Below are 17,354 nucleotides of genomic sequence, written 5' to 3'. Positions count from 1 at the left end.
TGTTGTTTGTTGTAAAGCAACTTCAATCAGCTGTTTACCTTACATAATACAAATACAGTAATTAATAGCTATTTACCTTACAAGTGTAGTATGAGCGTTTTTACATCACGCAGGTGAATGTTGTGCAACGAGCAGAAGCGAGTTGCATAATTTACCTAAGTGATGTAAACAAGCTCTTGCGTAACGTGTAACGTACAAGATTTTACCTGACCCAACAATATATAGGAGGTTACGAACAATATTTTTCATTATCCATTTCACTCATCTTCTAACAGTAACGTTAATTTACAAACAAAAGGTAGGTTATGAAAATTCTTCAAAACATAACAATAAAATTCAAGCGCACAGCTGATTTCTAGCGTTGAACGTCGTTGGCTCCATAGAGGTATATTTTTGAAGTTAAGCACTCAATGTTATTTAGGCTAAATGGGTTTCATTAACTCACCGAGTGAGTTTTTTTCAACTTTACATCACTCGAGAAGTAAAGAAGTACATCACGCTTGGGATAGGGAAGTTTAACATGGCGGGTTAGGTAAAAAAATTAACTTTTGTAATAATTCAAATGGTTTACTTTTCTCCCAATAAATGAAACCTTTAAAACTCTTGATAGTCCAAATTTATTTGCTTGGCCCACCAATTTCGAATGATACAGAGGCTACTGTGCTATTCAGAAAGTAAGGAACGTTTCGTTCTGACGCCACTAGGGGTGCGGTGATCCTTTCCATGTTGGTACAGGCGCACTCGGAAACTCAGTCGGCGTCCAGCCGTGACAAGGGGAACATCCTCGCATTGCCCATTTTTTTTGTTGCAATTTTAACTTAAGATGTGCACTGCGTTTGAAAATCCCGCCAGTTGTGAGGTACGGTCAGTGATACAGGGTTTTGGGTAAAAAACTTTAACTCAGACATTTACCGCTAAGTTTGTGAAGATTCTGGAAACATCAAAATGAAGTAAAGTTCTGTACGAAAATGGTGCATTCAGATTAAAAATGGCCGAACTGACATCGATGAGTTATGTCGAAACGAAGGGCGGACACCCGAGCATTTTGGCTGATGAAACTGGTCGCTAAAGTCGATGAAAATGGTTGCGATAACCGCCTATTCACGATAACGGAATTTTCGCTTTGTTTTTTTTTTTCAAAACATAGTTCCATTATTTAGTCAATGGGAAAATTCCTTACGTGAAAGTTGGTCTCATAGATCGACGTCACCAGTTGAAGCCACAAAATAAAGTCAACACTGCAGGGTTAATATGGTCTTGTTAGATATGTATGTACATTTGAGACAGCAACATCAACTAGGTGCGTATTCTACGCAATATATGAATGCAAGATTAGTGTTAAATAGATTGAGATAATCTGCGTAGTGCGTAGCTTTGTTACTGACTCAGCTGTTTCTTCAATCAGGACCATTAAACAAAGACAGCTGGGCCCAGATTGAAACCATCAACACGCTACTGACAATCTCTTTACCTTATCTAACTATATGATTCAGGTATACTTTGGTGGCTACTTCCTCCGTAATCACCCCCTCAGCATGCACACAATCTCGTTTGCCATCAACTTCTGGTCACGAGGTTCCGTCCAGTGCCGGTTTCTGCGCCATGAAGGCTACCTTGGTGCCATCGGAGCATTCTTGAAGGGCGCCGAGGAGTGGGGTGCGTACAGTTCCAGGTACCATCATCCTGACACTTGTAGTAGCTCGGCTCTGTTACTGATATATTATGGCTTAATCATGCCTCACAATTCCAGCTTTTGATAGGTTCATCTTTAATGTAAAACGGGTACAAAATAAAAACATGATGTGAGATAGGGAGATGAATTCTTCCAACACTACTCGATATATTTATACTTAATAATAGTTACAGTTAAACCTTGATAATCCAGCTGAATTAATTACGTCAGGCTTTGTGTTTCGTTCAATGTAATACCGTACTATTATTTAAAGATCCCGGGAACATTGCATACCTATGTATTCAGCTGCTTCTGGGCTTCATGACAACCATTAAAGATGGCCGTGTTGCGTACTATTTATTTTGCCCTTTGTTTGTTTTGCTGCTTGTCTGTTTTCGTCTATGGTTGTCATGGCTACTTTGGATCTATGTTTTTATCAAGTTTAATAATCATTTTTCAAATAAACACTATATAACTATATATTTTCTTTTTCCTCATTTAATTAGAAAAAATGTCTGGTTACTCAGAAATAGAAACAAAATTTGTGCATCTTCTGGATTTGAACCCATATAGGAATTCAGTCTTGGTAAGGGTATTATACTATATATTTAAAATTTAAAAGATAGCCTATTTTATGTAGAAAATATGTATGTCTTCATTGAAAGCTTTTATGGATGTTTACATAAAACTCGGCAAAAGTGCCTAAATACTCATGACATTAGTTTGTCAATGTGACACCTAAATGGTTAAAGTAAAGTAATTGTTTATATTGTATTGCACCTTTATAAAAGGTTTATTACTTACTAACTATTTCATTTAGGCTATGATTCTTTTTATGAATAGGATTAATAGTGAGATAAAACATGAATGTACTCATATGTGAATTGTAACTAAATTACTTTCAATATTTATTAACTACTGTATTTTCAAAAAGAATATTTAAATTTAATGAAATATAAATTAGTGAAAAAGAAAAACTATATTCAAAAATAATATTCTAAAATTAAATGGTGTCTAGGTAGGAAATATTTCTTTTGTACTGTCCAGTGTCCAGGTGTGAAGTAGCATTGTTGAAAAGAAAAGGAAGAAAATGTGCTTGTGGTGGAAGATATAGAGAGAGATGGATGTGGGAGCCAAGTCTCCAGTGATTTAAATATTCAAAAGTAAAAATTAACATTCAGAATACATATAAATATTGAATATGAAGAGACATAAAGAAAGAAGATAATCACTATTCAACAAAAATTGGTAATATCAACTTCAATTAACACTTCAAAAATTCATCATCAATTTCCAACCACCATCACACCATTGTGAATTGATTAAATTCAAGTGACTGTTTTCAAACTAAGAACTTATAGCCTAAATTTTTAACTCTCATTATTAGTCTATCTCATATTATTTTAGCCTATATTAGTACTGTATAAATTCAGTTAATTAGCCTATCAGAATTTCATACCCGGCACAAACCAACCCCTAGATTAAGATAATTTTCTCTCCAAATTGTTATCTAGCCTAGCCCATCAAAAACCTAGACCAAAATATAATTTCACTGTCATAGCCCAATGAGATTGTTGTAATAGCTATAGAACCTAAATATATTTTATTGTAACTTTATTGGAATTTTATTATCTATTTTAAGTAAATTCATATTTTGAAATCCATTAATAAAGAGGAGTAGGTTGCAATAGGGATCATCAAGGTTCTACTGTATTTGATTTGTTGGATAATTAGAACTAAACATTCCATCCCCATATAAAACGTAAAAATCTTTAGCTACTTGTTCATTAAAATGAACAATATTGAATTGATCCGCTGACAATATGCCAAAGTAAACTAATTATTTCTGCTAAACTTGAGTACTTATTAACAAAGCCAAATTATAATGACAACATGTTGTTGACTACAGAATCCTTTATGTCACATCAACTGTCACAGTAACAAAAACTAAGGGTGACAATTTAATTTTGCACAACCACACTTTAAAACAAAATGAGATCAGTGTATTATATTATGATGAAATATGCTACAAAAATAACTTTTACTGCACTTTCTGTTGTGAACTGAAGACTTACTTATGAGCTTATACGCATTAGCTGGTTTGTTAGGTGTTGGTAGCAGGGTTTTATCTAACACAAACACTAAGATAAGGGCTAATGTTGTTCTCATCAGTTCTCTTTTGTTGCTGTTATTATCAGCTGTCTTTAAGAAAGAGTTACATGTTTAAGAAGTCATTTAACTCAACACAATTTCAATCTACGAAACTCAAAGTCTGGTTAGTAAAAAAATAATATCATTAAGTCTATAGTCTTTGTGTTTATGGTAGCTTGATGGTGACAAGAAACTTTTAAATTTAATATAGGCCTAGCTTTATTTAACCCTCAAAATAAATTGTATGGATTCTATCATTTGGTCACTAGGATTGTCATTCTATTTGTTGTATCTTTTTAACCACATTCTGTTCACCATTTTATAGTTCAGCAAACTGTTAATATTTTGTCTTAACATATTTCTTTAAGCTGCAGGGTTTTTGTTTGTCAGCTCTCTCGGTGATGTATTGGGTGATAAAATTTCACTTTCCTATTGTAAATTGAAGAAAGAACACTATTTACTTTAATATCATTTGATTTTCTCTTCATCATCTTTTTCATTAACAGTAAAAATTAAATAAGAGAAATAAGTTTTTATCAAATTTTTTGGTGTTTTTGGACTTAAACTTGGCGAATGTTTGTTTCAATTGGTTCAACAGTGATCTCATCTGTATAAAATAAAGATTTTTATTTCCCTACATTAAAAATTCGGTTTATTAACATACACAGAGATATTGAAACTTGCTCTTTTAGAGAAAAAGATATTTCTAAAAAAAAACTGCTTCAACAACATGCAGTTTCAACACACTCAGTGATCTCTGGATTTCAGTTATTGGGTTAACTGTATCTTTATTTTGTCAGATTGTGCGAAAGTATGAATCCTTATGCAAAATATGCAAAAGGGAGCCGTGAAAAGGCCTTAAGTCTCAAAACAACAAAAAGATTGTTAACTGGCGTTTTATTCCCAATAACTTACAGTAGCAATATGCTTGAGCACAAACAACAGCGATGACTACAAATTGTAAATTTAAAATTTAGTTTTCTCAAAAGTGGGAACAAATTTTTCCAAAGTTTTACAGTAGCAATCGAGCAAGAATACAGGAATAGTTTGTGAAGCTACATGTTATATAGCTTTTTGCTTGTAAAAAAAATCCTGTGTACTTGACCCTTGACTAAGCTACACAAAGATCATCTTGCTACATTCTACACTCACCCTGCTTTCGTATTCAGGTTAAAATACAAATACAATTAGTTCAAATTGTACTTTAATAACCGACAACAATATGTATAAAAAAATGCCACAAACAACAATATTGTAAAATTTTACTTAATTATTGACAAATTTAAAATATGGAGTGCCACAAGGATCAATTCTGGGACCACTGTTGTTCATATGTTATATAAAGGGTTTACTAGATTTATTAGATGATGCTGAAGTCTGTCTATATGCTTACATTAGCTTACTTGTATCTGGTAATACTCATCAAAAAGTAGAGTCAATAGCAAATAATTAATTTCCATATGTAAATTTTATTCTAAACAATATGAACGTTTTAGTAAATAACATAAATAAGACAAAGTGCATATTTTTATCCACATATCAGAGTAATAAACAAGTTCAACACAGAATTTTGATGGAAGGAAAATGTCTAGAATAATTGAACAATTTTAAATAATTCTTAGGACTTGTATTGGACAAAAATTTAAATTGGAACCTTCATATTGAACATCTTGGCTGTAAAATTTCATCAGGGATGTTTGCTCTGAGAAAAATGTCAAAATTATGTTCTTTGGAAACATTAAAAATAATTTACTTTGCTTTTATTCACTCCCACATCCCTTTTGACATAATTTTGTATGGAGCAACATCTCAAGAAAATTTTGAACAACTATTATCATTTCAAAAACAAGCACTTCGCATCATGTTAAACATTCAAGATTGGAGACCTTCAATTTTCAAAACTTGGTATTCTTTCTGTTTTTGCCCAATATATCTTTGATTTAATCTTAATCTTGTTTGTAAAGAATAATTTGCCAAAATTCGAAACCTTGGGTTCATGCCACAGCTATGGGACAAGGCACAGACATAAAATCAATTTTTCAAATCACAACTTAAAATTCTTTGAAAAAAACCTTCATATGCTAGAATTTAGTTTTATAACCTTCTGCCTGATAATCTTTTACAAATAACAGACACAAATAAATTTTAAAAACAACTAAAAACTTTTATGTTATCCAAGCCCATTTACACCCTAGATGAATTTGTTGGTTGACTGTGTTGTAAATTTGCAAGTTACCAGTTTTTGTATTTTTATTTAGCCGTTTTATATAAGGTTAGTTTTAACAATATAATTTAATTTTATACCTAACACAATTCTGATCAGGATCGTATTTATAACCGATGAGGTCCCCGGCGGCTCCTCTCACCTGTGAGGCACCTCTATATTCTGATTCTATGGAAGGTTGGAGCTTAAGCTGGGTTTTCCTAGGCGCGTAACCGAAGAGCGGAATTGAAATTAACATGGCATTTCGCTCCGCTTCTAGGAAAACAGTAACATTAAATTGCCTAAGACAAGTGGAGTCCGCTCTCCGCGTTCCTCTCTCCGCTCGCCGATTCCGTGCCTAGGAAAACCCGGCTTTAAGGGTAGAAACGAGGTATTGCTTCAACTCGATGAATGGGCGTTTTGTTTTCAACGATCTGATCGGCAAAAAGACTTAGGAGACTTAGCTAATAAAATAATAAGTCTATTATTTTTATTTTTTATTATTAGGGGTCTTAGGTTAGGACCAAACATTATTGGTCGTCTCCCACAAAACAGATTATCGGTGAAATTAATTTAACAAGGAAAAAAATTGAGGCCCCAAGTGAGACCCCCTCCTAGGCCTGGCCCCCGGCAACCGCCGTGTCCGCCATTAGGGAAATACGGCCCTGATTCTGATGTAACATAATGTACTCTTGAAAAAAGATTAAATGACTATGACAAAGCTCGTCGCTGTCTTATGATAATATAAGTGATATATTGCAGATGAGGATAAGTACTCTTGGCTAGAGAACTACGCAGGCAGTTCAGGTCTGAGGACACAAGCCTCTGTCATGTTGGAGAGTTCGGTGCCGGTAGATCAGCTGGAGCTTGACAGATGGCAGACGACGCTATCCTTCTGTCCTCTACTGGCCGACCCAGCCAACTACGTGCCTGACACGGTCGATCTCAACGGTGACCAGGAAGCTAGGTATGCTACTCATGAAGTGTACAAGTTTTTCTATTATTAAGGTTTCAGCAATAATATTTCTTTGCTATAAACGTGGGACGTTCTGACAAACTATTTACAAACTTACTCTGTAATGTCGCCACTGTTGCCTATGCGTATTGTCACATGTCACATATTGGCGACATGTCACCAGGATTCTGCCCGTATACAGTCTAAGTTCTCAGATTCTTATCAATGTTAAAAAAATGTTAAACATGAATTTGAAAAATCATGAATTTGTATTTCCAAGTTTTAGTGGAGACTGTTAATGTTAGTATATAAATACTAATATCTCCTTCTTAATGTAAAAAAGTTATGACACAAAGGTACGGCAAATTTTTTGAGGAACTTACCTGATAAAAAAATAAAGGAATCCAAAAAGAATATTAGATGTACAGGGTCTAAAATTCCAAAATTCATCCAAAGAATACAAAGATAATGAAAAGAGAAAAATTTGTAATCTTCTTTTAAAAACATCAAAACTATTTTCCTCTATTTTAATTTTCCAACACCTGTATTTGACACTATTTATCCTACAAAAACAAAGATTCTTTGAACTTAAATTTGAATTTGTACCGAACCGATGGTGGTAGTTAGGTCAGAACTGTACCCTAGTGTCTATTTCGGTGGAATGCAGACACCTACTAAACATACCACTTTTCTGTGTCCAAGTAAAATTTACAATGTATGTAAGAAAAGATTTCTCTCCTCACGAAAAATACTTCTAAACTGTTTTGCAGATGAGAACCACTGAACAAAACTTTTATAAATGTGAAATAAATCCTCAAGACAAATGTTTGCAGGGAGTACTGGCTGGACTGTTTTGAGAACTCGATAGGCAAGTATGTACAGAAGGCAGTGGAGAGCCAGCCTGAGAGTAAGACAGCTGCTGCGAGAGGTCAACAACTCATGGACAAGTACCTGGCCAGATTGAGACATCTCAAGGAGCAACCATTGTAAGTGGAGTATTGTAGCAATGTGAATAATTGACACATTACGTATATTTTTATTTAAAACTTAACGTGTGCAAGAGCTATGTACAGTTAACTTCCTCTAATTTGGCACCCTAATGTACAAGACTTTTATTGTAATTTGAAAACCCCAAAAAGTATATTTTGCTCACATTCACTCTCATCTTGCATTCGGTTCAGCATTGTATGGGTTAACAAAAAAATTAAATATGGATAGCATTCTGAAGCAGTTATAAGAGGCTATCAGAATTATGCTCAATCTTAAGGGTCCGCCCTACCTCTGCCGTTTTGTGCAAACGCAAGGGGCTGGTGCAACTGAGTTACCGAAGGCTACATTTAACGTAGAATCAAAATAAGGGTGTCATTTTGAAGATGATAAAATTATCTAAATTATTGTAGTTTCAATATGTTAACTATTGTACCACGAAGCCTGAAAATATTCTTTTGAATTTTTACGAAAAATGGCAATTTTAAACTGCTGTAACTTATTATAGAATCGTTACTTTAAAAATGTGAAACTAGAATCACTTAGATTGTTCTTTGTTCTTTAAAACACCGTTTGTTGTTTTTCACTAGCATGTATGGGTAGCTTACAAAGTCAGTTACCGTGAACCTCTGCAACTAGAAAATTTGAAGCCGTAACGTACCGAACCTTGCGGCCGCGAGTGGAACTACACGCGTACAGCCCCTCCACGGTCATATTGCTTCCCCTCCTCCAATTCTCAGCTCTCAGCTGAGAAAGCTTTCTGCACTGACTATATAATACCGTACTTCTGCTGTACCCACAACACACACAACTATTTGGGCTCATCGATGTTTTGGCTACACTAAATTGGCTACACTGTTGTTAAATAAACATTTCAGTTTAATGAACGAATCTTTTTTATACAGATACTAGCAGAATACCCGCCCGTTGTTAAATAAACATGTCAGTTTATTGAACGAATCCTTTTTACATAGATACTAGCAGAATACCCGCCCTTTATACGGGGTTGGTGTACGTTTTCAATGGGGGAGGACACGGTTTTAGAATTTTTTTGTTCCTTTAATGTACGGCATGCTATAGTTACCACATCTACCATAGCAAAAATGGTCTATCACCATATGGAGCTCATCATACAAAATTTAAGACCAACCCGACCAGTAGGTAATGCGTAAATCCTCGACTTTGGAAGTAACCTTTCCTGGAGGTGAAAACGGGCAAGTACCCGTAGCTCACGGGGACACTCAAGGGCAACGTAACTTTCCGCAGTGTGAGGGCAACGGTTTGTAGGCACTTATGCAAACCAATCCCTGTCTCTGAGCACGGATGGTATGGTTATCTTGAGTGTGAGGGGTTCTTCCCGGAACCTCAATTGAGTCAAGGGTGTCGCCACCTCTGGTGGATAGGTTCATCCGGGTGGGTCCCACTTCTATACCTGCCTCCTTTTGGGAAACCCTGATGGCCTGGCAGTGATGTTGGGTCTGACGGGCAAATGAAGTAGATCGGGTGCTGGGGCTCCGCCAGGGGTATCTGGGGATCTATCGCTCTGGTTATCTCTGGTTTCCCAGCAATGGGTAAGGCCTCGATCGGGCAGCGGTGTAAATGGGAGGTTGGGGTTCCCCCCGTCAGCGTGCTGACGGTCCCCTTCCTCCTGGCTATTGATGGCGGGTTCTGCCTGTCAGGGATTAGATAGGTCCCGAGTGTTGCTTGCACTAAATGCGTCGGGGCGCTCTACCATGGACCTCTAGGTCCCGACCTAGTGGAACCCAGGTGGAGTGACGCTTAAACAAGCAGCCGGAATCCCTGGTTAGGATTGAGGGGCAACCCTCCTTCCGAAGGGTCTGCTTCGGCAGCCGGCGAGCCTGATGACCTTAAGTCATCCGCCCATGATGTGCTAAAGGTTGATGCGTAAGCTTCGGCCTACATCATGGGGCCCGGGTATGTCCTAAAGGATAGGTACCGGGTATGCAGTCAGGGGGCTTCGGCTCTCATGACAAATAATAAAAAAAAAAAAAAAGTAGGTAATGCGTGATGAACTTCAAACAAACAAACAAACGCACAAAATTTCACATTTATAATATTTGTAAGATAATAATCTAGTTTGTATGAGAAAGTAGATTAAGATGAACTATGAACGTACCACAACACGTATAATGGTTCTAATGCTGTACCGGTAACGATTCGCTCAAAACTAAAACTAAATTGATAATAAGATGAAAAGTATTTTATTTATATCATTATAATTGTTTGTATAGAGTATAGCAATAAGTATGACTGACTAGGCCGATGGTTTGCTACCTATGTACTACCAGTACTGTACAACTCAGGATGGCTAGTGTAGTCCACCACTCTAGAGCGGTGGAGGTTGATGATCAGCTGTAGTGAGACTGGGGTGGAACACCCCCGCAGGCAACATTGGACGCGCCCACGAAGGCCGCGCGATAGGGCTTTCTCGCTTTCTGCTATACTATACTAGCATCCATCACCAGCACACGTGCAGTCTCATTCTGCTATAATATCGTTTGTAATACTGTATTCTGTTATAGTATTGTAAGTTCTATTATCTAGAAAAGACAGGTGCATTCGTATTGCAAGTTCCTTTGTATAGTTATTTATTTGAAATGCCTCATCCTCGAAAAAAAAAGGTCGCTCAGTTTCAGTCAAATGTAAAAGGCAAACTGGAAAAAACCTTGGACATTGGGCAATAAAGAAAGGCGCCAGAAAATTGTGGTAAGTAAGCATTATTTTTTTGTTAATTTTTAACTTGCATAAATAGGCATTAGTAACGTTTAATTAATATGGTAGTGGAATAGCTAGCTATTTACATTGAGCTATTTTATACTTCATATAAATGAAACCTTGTTGTATTGTTTGAAAATCTAGTACTGTGTTTTACTATTGCAGATATTATCATTTTCTCAATAATTATAATACAACTGTGTATAAATCAGAACAGCTGTCTTACACGTATAAAGACAAATTTTATAGCAGCCTACAGTAGAAAGAGTAATCTTCAATTGAGAAAGTGTATAGGCCTAGTCAACAATATCACCTTCCAATGTTCCAATTCCATCGCATACCTGCCTCTTCCATAATCAATATCACCACAATACAATTACTCATACTATACACAATTTCCAGTAGGTCTGAATTGAAACTCCCTAAAATAAAACGAAAACATCCAAAAAAATTCACAGTACCCCTAATTATAACGTTTGTGTCGTGACATCATTAACCGAATCGTCCACACATATCATTTATATCAATTTCACTGCATCAATTTCTAAATAAATAAGTGTAAACAAAGAAAAGTAAGAACTACAACACATAGTTTGTTTTGGTAAACAGCTGAGTCAAAAATAAAATAATATTCATTTGAACAAAAGAACTGGTCACATGTTGAAGGAATTTAAAACGTAAAACACGCTAGTAAAGCTAGTGACGTAATTAATTGTCTATGTTTATTATCCATTCCGTTAGCAGTTCTAATATCCTTAATAATCAAACCACCCTCATTGAATCAATTCCCGTATTCCGTACACCGTAATTCCCCATATTCATTTATTTAAACCATAAAATATTCAGCTCCTCCAAACCGGTGTCCTGATTTCGAGCACTCACTGAAGCGGCAGTAATGGGATCGCTAATCCTGTGGTGATTTCGAGGATGGAACCTCCAGGTCTGGAAGGACAATACATCTGTCTGTTCATTGATGAAATAAGTTGGATTCTATAACCTTTGTTGAGTTCGTGAAACATTCACTTTTGTAGCTGTCAAACTATTATCTTTTAAGAGGCGGCAGGAGTCAGGTTGAAAATCGTCAATCTGCGACTCCTGCATTTGTACGGTCCGCAACCCGCACGGCTAGTTTCTGACCTTGAGCCTATTGATCGTAACTTCCATGGATAGAGCAGTGTTGAAAAATGGACAGTTCGTACATTTCTAAATGGTGCAATACTGTGGCCGACGCGACCGGTCGAATGAATCTGTCTTTTTACACAAACAAACATTCGGCCTGCAATGCTACGCTAATTTTTAACGTACAAATTTAATTTATACGTTTTAAAATTTTATTTTTTTAGTTTTAAAATGTATGTAGTGCGTGCGAGAAGCCGGTAATTATTACTATATTATTTTGGTAAAACTGAATTAAATTTGAAATTTTACGTTTATGCAAATATGCAATTTATTTCATAGCTTTATTTATTTATTTATTCATTACTTTATTTATTTCATAAATGAGATACCATAATTAATTGTTGTTTTTTCAATATATGTTTTATTACATTACGTTAAAAGTTCTTCTATGGAATTGAGTTTTCATTTACACTCAATTTATATAACTGAGTTTAAATAATTTGATGGAAATGGGTATGGTCAATTCAATACTCATGTTTTCCTTTAGAAAACTATTTATTTCGGATTTACAATGTAGTTGATGTTAATGAGTCTTTTCCAAAAAAATCAAAACAAACATGTATTAAAAATAATTATATGTACAAAAATGGATGATCATTTTACAAGCTATGATGACATTTAACCATCGCTTTTGTTTGTCTTCTTAGATGCTTTTTGCTTTTCCTGGGCATTAACAATATACGACGGATTTCGGATTTCCATTGATCTGCAATGGCGGGGATCAATTAATTCAGGTAGAATGCAATTGAGATAAAATCTCTCTAACTTAGGGACCATGTTATTTTGCCAGAACTCATCATCTCGTTCGATTTTTTCCATTTTTATTCCTTTAGTTGTCCACAGTACAAACTGGCAATAACGTCGTTTTGTAATGCTCAACTGGCCTTGCATTTGGTAGTAAAAGTCATGCCCCTTATTTATTTCACCAATCGTTCCATCCTTTTCCTTTTTCCAAAATGTACATTTTCTGGAGATGACTGCTTCATCCGGTGTCAGGTTTTTGCATGAAGATGGGCATTTGATCTCAATCAAGCCATCATCGTCGATTAACCCATCAGGAGATGCCCCTAAAAAAGGTTTTTCGTCGTCGATAAACAAGCCGCATGGTTGTATCGTTTTCTGTAATAAAGAAGCAGCTTCTTCTCTGGCCACCGGTTCATTTTGGCGGCCGTAGGCCATTGACTCACAGTCAAAAGTAGAGTATAATAATTGCTTTACCAACGAACGACAACCGGTCGTTGGTTTCATTTTACATACACGCCCAAAATTAGAGGCGGTCAATAGGTTACGGCGTATTTCGAGCCACTCTCCACTGTCACTTTGTTCGACGGTGGCTCGCTCGATTCGAATTCTTTCCTCTTTTGATCGTTGAAGTTTTTTTAGAAATTCTTCGGTTTCCATTTTCATTGTTTCCTCGTCGATGCCGGCTTTTGGGCTGCTACGCCATAATCCGCATCGTTGTTAGAGCTCACCTGAAACAATGTCTTTCTTGATTTTTTCTGTCCCTGTCCTTTCTCAACCTTTCTTTTTCTTTTCAAACCTGTACTTTTGGTATAATATCCAGGGCTAGCTTTGTACATGTGCTTGTGGAGTACGTAGTGGGTGTTTCCTGTATTATGTTGAAGAACTGCCGCTGAACACCGTCCTTGGTACGATCCTCTCATGGCGAAGTTCACCCGTTTTCCTCCTATGTACTTAGCCACGATCGAATTGTAGTGCTCAACTGCATTAGAGGTTACATCCGTGATCAAACTCCGTGAATGGCGGCTCAGGTCACGAATAACATCACAGATTAAATTATACAATCCAGCGGACACTAACTGTGGAACAAAATTTCCTTCACTATTTACATCTTGCGCTTCCTTTGTACAAAAGTATCCCCTTTCTCTACAATGCTCATGCTGTCCAAATACATGACTGGGTACATTCAAAATATCCAGCCTCAGCTGTTTAATCTTTTCTACGTTTGGCAAATCTTGTTTCTTCCTGTATTCCTGGGCTTTTTGGACAGCCATTCTACAACGGAAAACGTTTTCACCCAATTTTTTTCTCATAAGGATACTGTTTTTGTTTTTGTTCGATGTAACTGCAATTTGCCTTAGCTTGTTGGAGAAGTTTCGCAGCAAATGGTTCTTACATTCTATTTTTTCAACAGTAATACTTTTATATGGTCTGCTCTCTCTAATCCTTTTGTATACGCTACTGTCGCCGTCTGCGATAAGACGAGCGTATCTCACTCCATACATCTCTTCGCTACGTTGAAAGCCGTCTGCGATGATGGCAGGTTCCATACTAGAAGAGCTCTGGGTTGACTCCCAGTTTTTGTAGCAGGTATGCTCTGTTGGCTCCTTTCCTAAAGATGCAGCTCGGGAGCATGGAGTGCAATATTTATTCTTCACTCCCATGTACAGCACCTTTTTTGTATTGTGGCCGACAATAGCCGCCTGTAAATAAAAACCCAAAAACCTTAGTAGTACACATTACATACACGCGTTAGTTGCCAATTTTTTATAATAGAGAATTATTTTCTTTTGAGAACAGATAAATACCCTAGTAGCAATAAACCTGTCACACCCAATTTGATGTGATGGAGTGAATGTTAAAAGGTGATTATTCGCAAGCCCATGTAGCACAGATGGTTGGGCCAACGTTGGTAAATTGTGGAGCCACACAGTTGGCCAATATGATAAATAATCGCCAATATGATAATAAAATGATATGATAAATAATTGAATGCAATATGGTTAGTATTTTCAAAGACAAATATTTTATTTGAAAACGAAATGATTCACGAAAATAATATTGCTAGTAACTAATAATATTACTAGTATTGCTAGTGTTGTGTTTGTAGTATGTGTGTGTGTGTGTGTGCGTGGTGACTGATGTGAGGGATGGTGTGCGGAGGGGTAGGTGGGTTTCGGGAGGGGTGTGGAAGTGTTTTGACGCCGCGCCGGCGCCGTCCTAGTGACTCATCGACGACAGACAGATAACGCAGTATGCTTATCCTCATTCTCGCACCGTACAAGTTCATACGTACCGTTATCATTCGTAAACAGTAAAATAACAGTTATATAGCATTTATCATTCACCCCCCCCCCCCTAGTTACGTCCCTGCTGATGGCTAACTAACCATAACAAAACTGATATCCAACTAACCGTTTAATTTAACACAAAATAATAAAAGATTTTGTATGAAAAGCTTACGGTAATTATTAGTTGAGTAAATTGATTAAATATTTCGTAAAAAAATTAGAAAAAACTAGCACAACATATTTTTGCCCAGACGGGGGGTCAAACCTACTTACCACTCCTGACAGTGACGAGTAATTAGATCTGTAGGACCTTTTGCACCAGCTGCCATCAGCAACGACAGTGAGAAGCGGCGTGCCATCTTCGTCAACCTCTCCATTTTCTACTGCGTGTCTTGCTTCTTCCTGTGCTGCTTCTTTCATTTCACACTCAGCTGTAGCTACCAACTCCGAGATTACCTAAAAGGTAGTTATATAATTAAATATTAACTATTGTACATATATAAAAAAAATAATAACTACAACTTAGTAACGGTCTCCAATATACGACGTTATTGTAGCAAATGGCAAATCTTGAATAATAATAATAATTTTACATCAAATAAAGTTAATAATAGTGATAAACAAACAGCCGTGAAATGAATTATATGATTAATGGATAAAGGATTGGTTAAACTTTTTAACTTACGTTATATCCAAAGCAAATAAGTGGACATACAGTAAATGTTTCCCTAAAATAATTTATATTTACCTTGTCCTCTATTTTCTTAAAGGTTTTGTTGCTCATCGGGGGAATGTCCATTGTGGAAAAAACTTCCTCTAATTGAGCATGGCCTCCACCTGTTGCCATAGTTCCACTAACAGCACTTGTATTTACATCCATCAAATCATTTTTCTTTGTTTCTGACCAAATAACCTTTGTTATGTTGCACATGGAACATTTAAATACAAAACCACTCTTCAGTCCAACTCTCTTTTCCCGCAAAAATGTCAAATCTTTGAAACTACAACCTGTGGGACTATGATTATCTAATTCTTTCACTTGATCGAAAATATCTTTAATTGTCACTATTCTACGACCACACAGCATTGAGACGTGAGAAGTTTCTGTTGCGTCTTTCTCCCCATCGTGACTTGGTTCTTTCCTGAAAATACAAGAGATATGATGGTACAATGCTAATGCGTCAAACGTCAAACTGACAAAAAATGTATGTTTTTTTAAGTTTGGACAGTAAATACCTACTACAAATTATTGTAGGCCTCATTTAAAAGTCCCTCTTAAGTCACAGTGATGTTAATTGAATTGCACATAATTATTTTTTGAATTACAGTACTAATACCACAATAAGTCTTCTATATAGTATCCAGGCCTATTCTAAAATCAAGACTAAATATTATGCATACTTACTTCTTATCATCAAAGTATTTTTTTAAATAGGAAGGCAGCTTCCGCTTTTTCGTCCTCGACGGGAACTTCTTCAGATGACCCATCACGGTTTGATAGAAACAACTCAATAATACTGACACTGCCAAAATTGTTGATCTTCCGATGTAGACTTTGCTAAGTGTGGACTTTGCGATGTAGAGAACTGTGCGAGGAATTTGTTGTTGTTAAGGGAAGAAACATTCTGCTTAATGACAGTAACTTTGACAGCTCAATAGATCTTTGTAACAGATTTGACATCCTTTCCCAAAATGATGGCACCCTCTGTTCAGACAAATTGAATGCTAATAAAACTCAAGAGGCAGAGAAGAACAAAAATGGCAAAACTGGAGAAACTCAAGAAGCAGAGAAGAGTAAAACTAAAATCCAAGAGGTGGTGGAGAGTAAGAATAGCATAGCTGTAAGATCACCAGGAGCAAAACTGAGCAAAGCGGAGTCGACAAATCAGAACAAAGCTGAACTCCAATTTGTAGAGCAAAGCAAAAACAAGAATCTTGAATCCCAAAAGATGGAGCAAGGCAATGAAAGTGAGACAGTTAGTTCAAAAAAAGCTGTGACAAATTCACTAAATAACCCTAGGAAACGCATCCATCACAAGCACCAAAGAAAAGCAAAGGAAATATTGATTCTTGGGGATAGTCATGCTAGGTACCTTGTGCAAAATCTTATGGACTTATGGCCCGAAAATAAATTTAGGATAAGCAGCATCTTTAAACCTAATGCGATGACGGCAAACGTCATAAAGGATGTAAAGGCCTTAACAAAAAACTTTTCTAAGGAAGATACATTAGTCTGGTTAGGAGGGTCGAATGATGATATTGCTCAAGCTGAAAGATGTCTAAGCAATGAAATAGAAAGTCTGCTTGATCAAACCAAACACACCAATGTTATCATTTCAGGCTTACCGTACAGACACCATAATCCAGCCTTAAATAACAAAATAAGCTACCTCAATTGGGATATGGAGGAAATTGCAAAAAAATATGACCATGTTTCCT

At 36.3% G+C, this 17,354-nt stretch overlaps 1 protein-coding gene across 2 annotated transcripts in view; it reads left to right on the top strand.

Moving 5' to 3' along the window:
* Positions 1-17,354, top strand: part of LOC128992363 (4'-phosphopantetheine phosphatase) — a 60,732-nt gene that overhangs the window by 11,041 nt on the left and 32,337 nt on the right. For both annotated transcript variants that reach the window (XM_054415909.1, XM_054415910.1), the window contains exons 8-10: positions 1,494-1,656; positions 6,789-6,993; positions 7,815-7,967. In XM_054415909.1, the coding sequence (XP_054271884.1) occupies positions 1,494-1,656; positions 6,789-6,993; positions 7,815-7,967 (521 nt within the window). The remainder of the gene's footprint in view (positions 1-1,493; positions 1,657-6,788; positions 6,994-7,814; positions 7,968-17,354) is intronic.

Source organism: Macrosteles quadrilineatus, unplaced genomic scaffold, assembly GCF_028750875.1.
Source record: "Macrosteles quadrilineatus isolate MER2022 unplaced genomic scaffold, UCM_ALF_1.0 Scaffold_4__1_contigs__length_99947679, whole genome shotgun sequence".
NCBI lineage: Eukaryota > Metazoa > Arthropoda > Insecta > Hemiptera > Cicadellidae > Macrosteles > Macrosteles quadrilineatus.
Note: the sequence above shows the minus strand (reverse complement) of the source record. Positions and strands in the feature narration are given on the sequence as shown.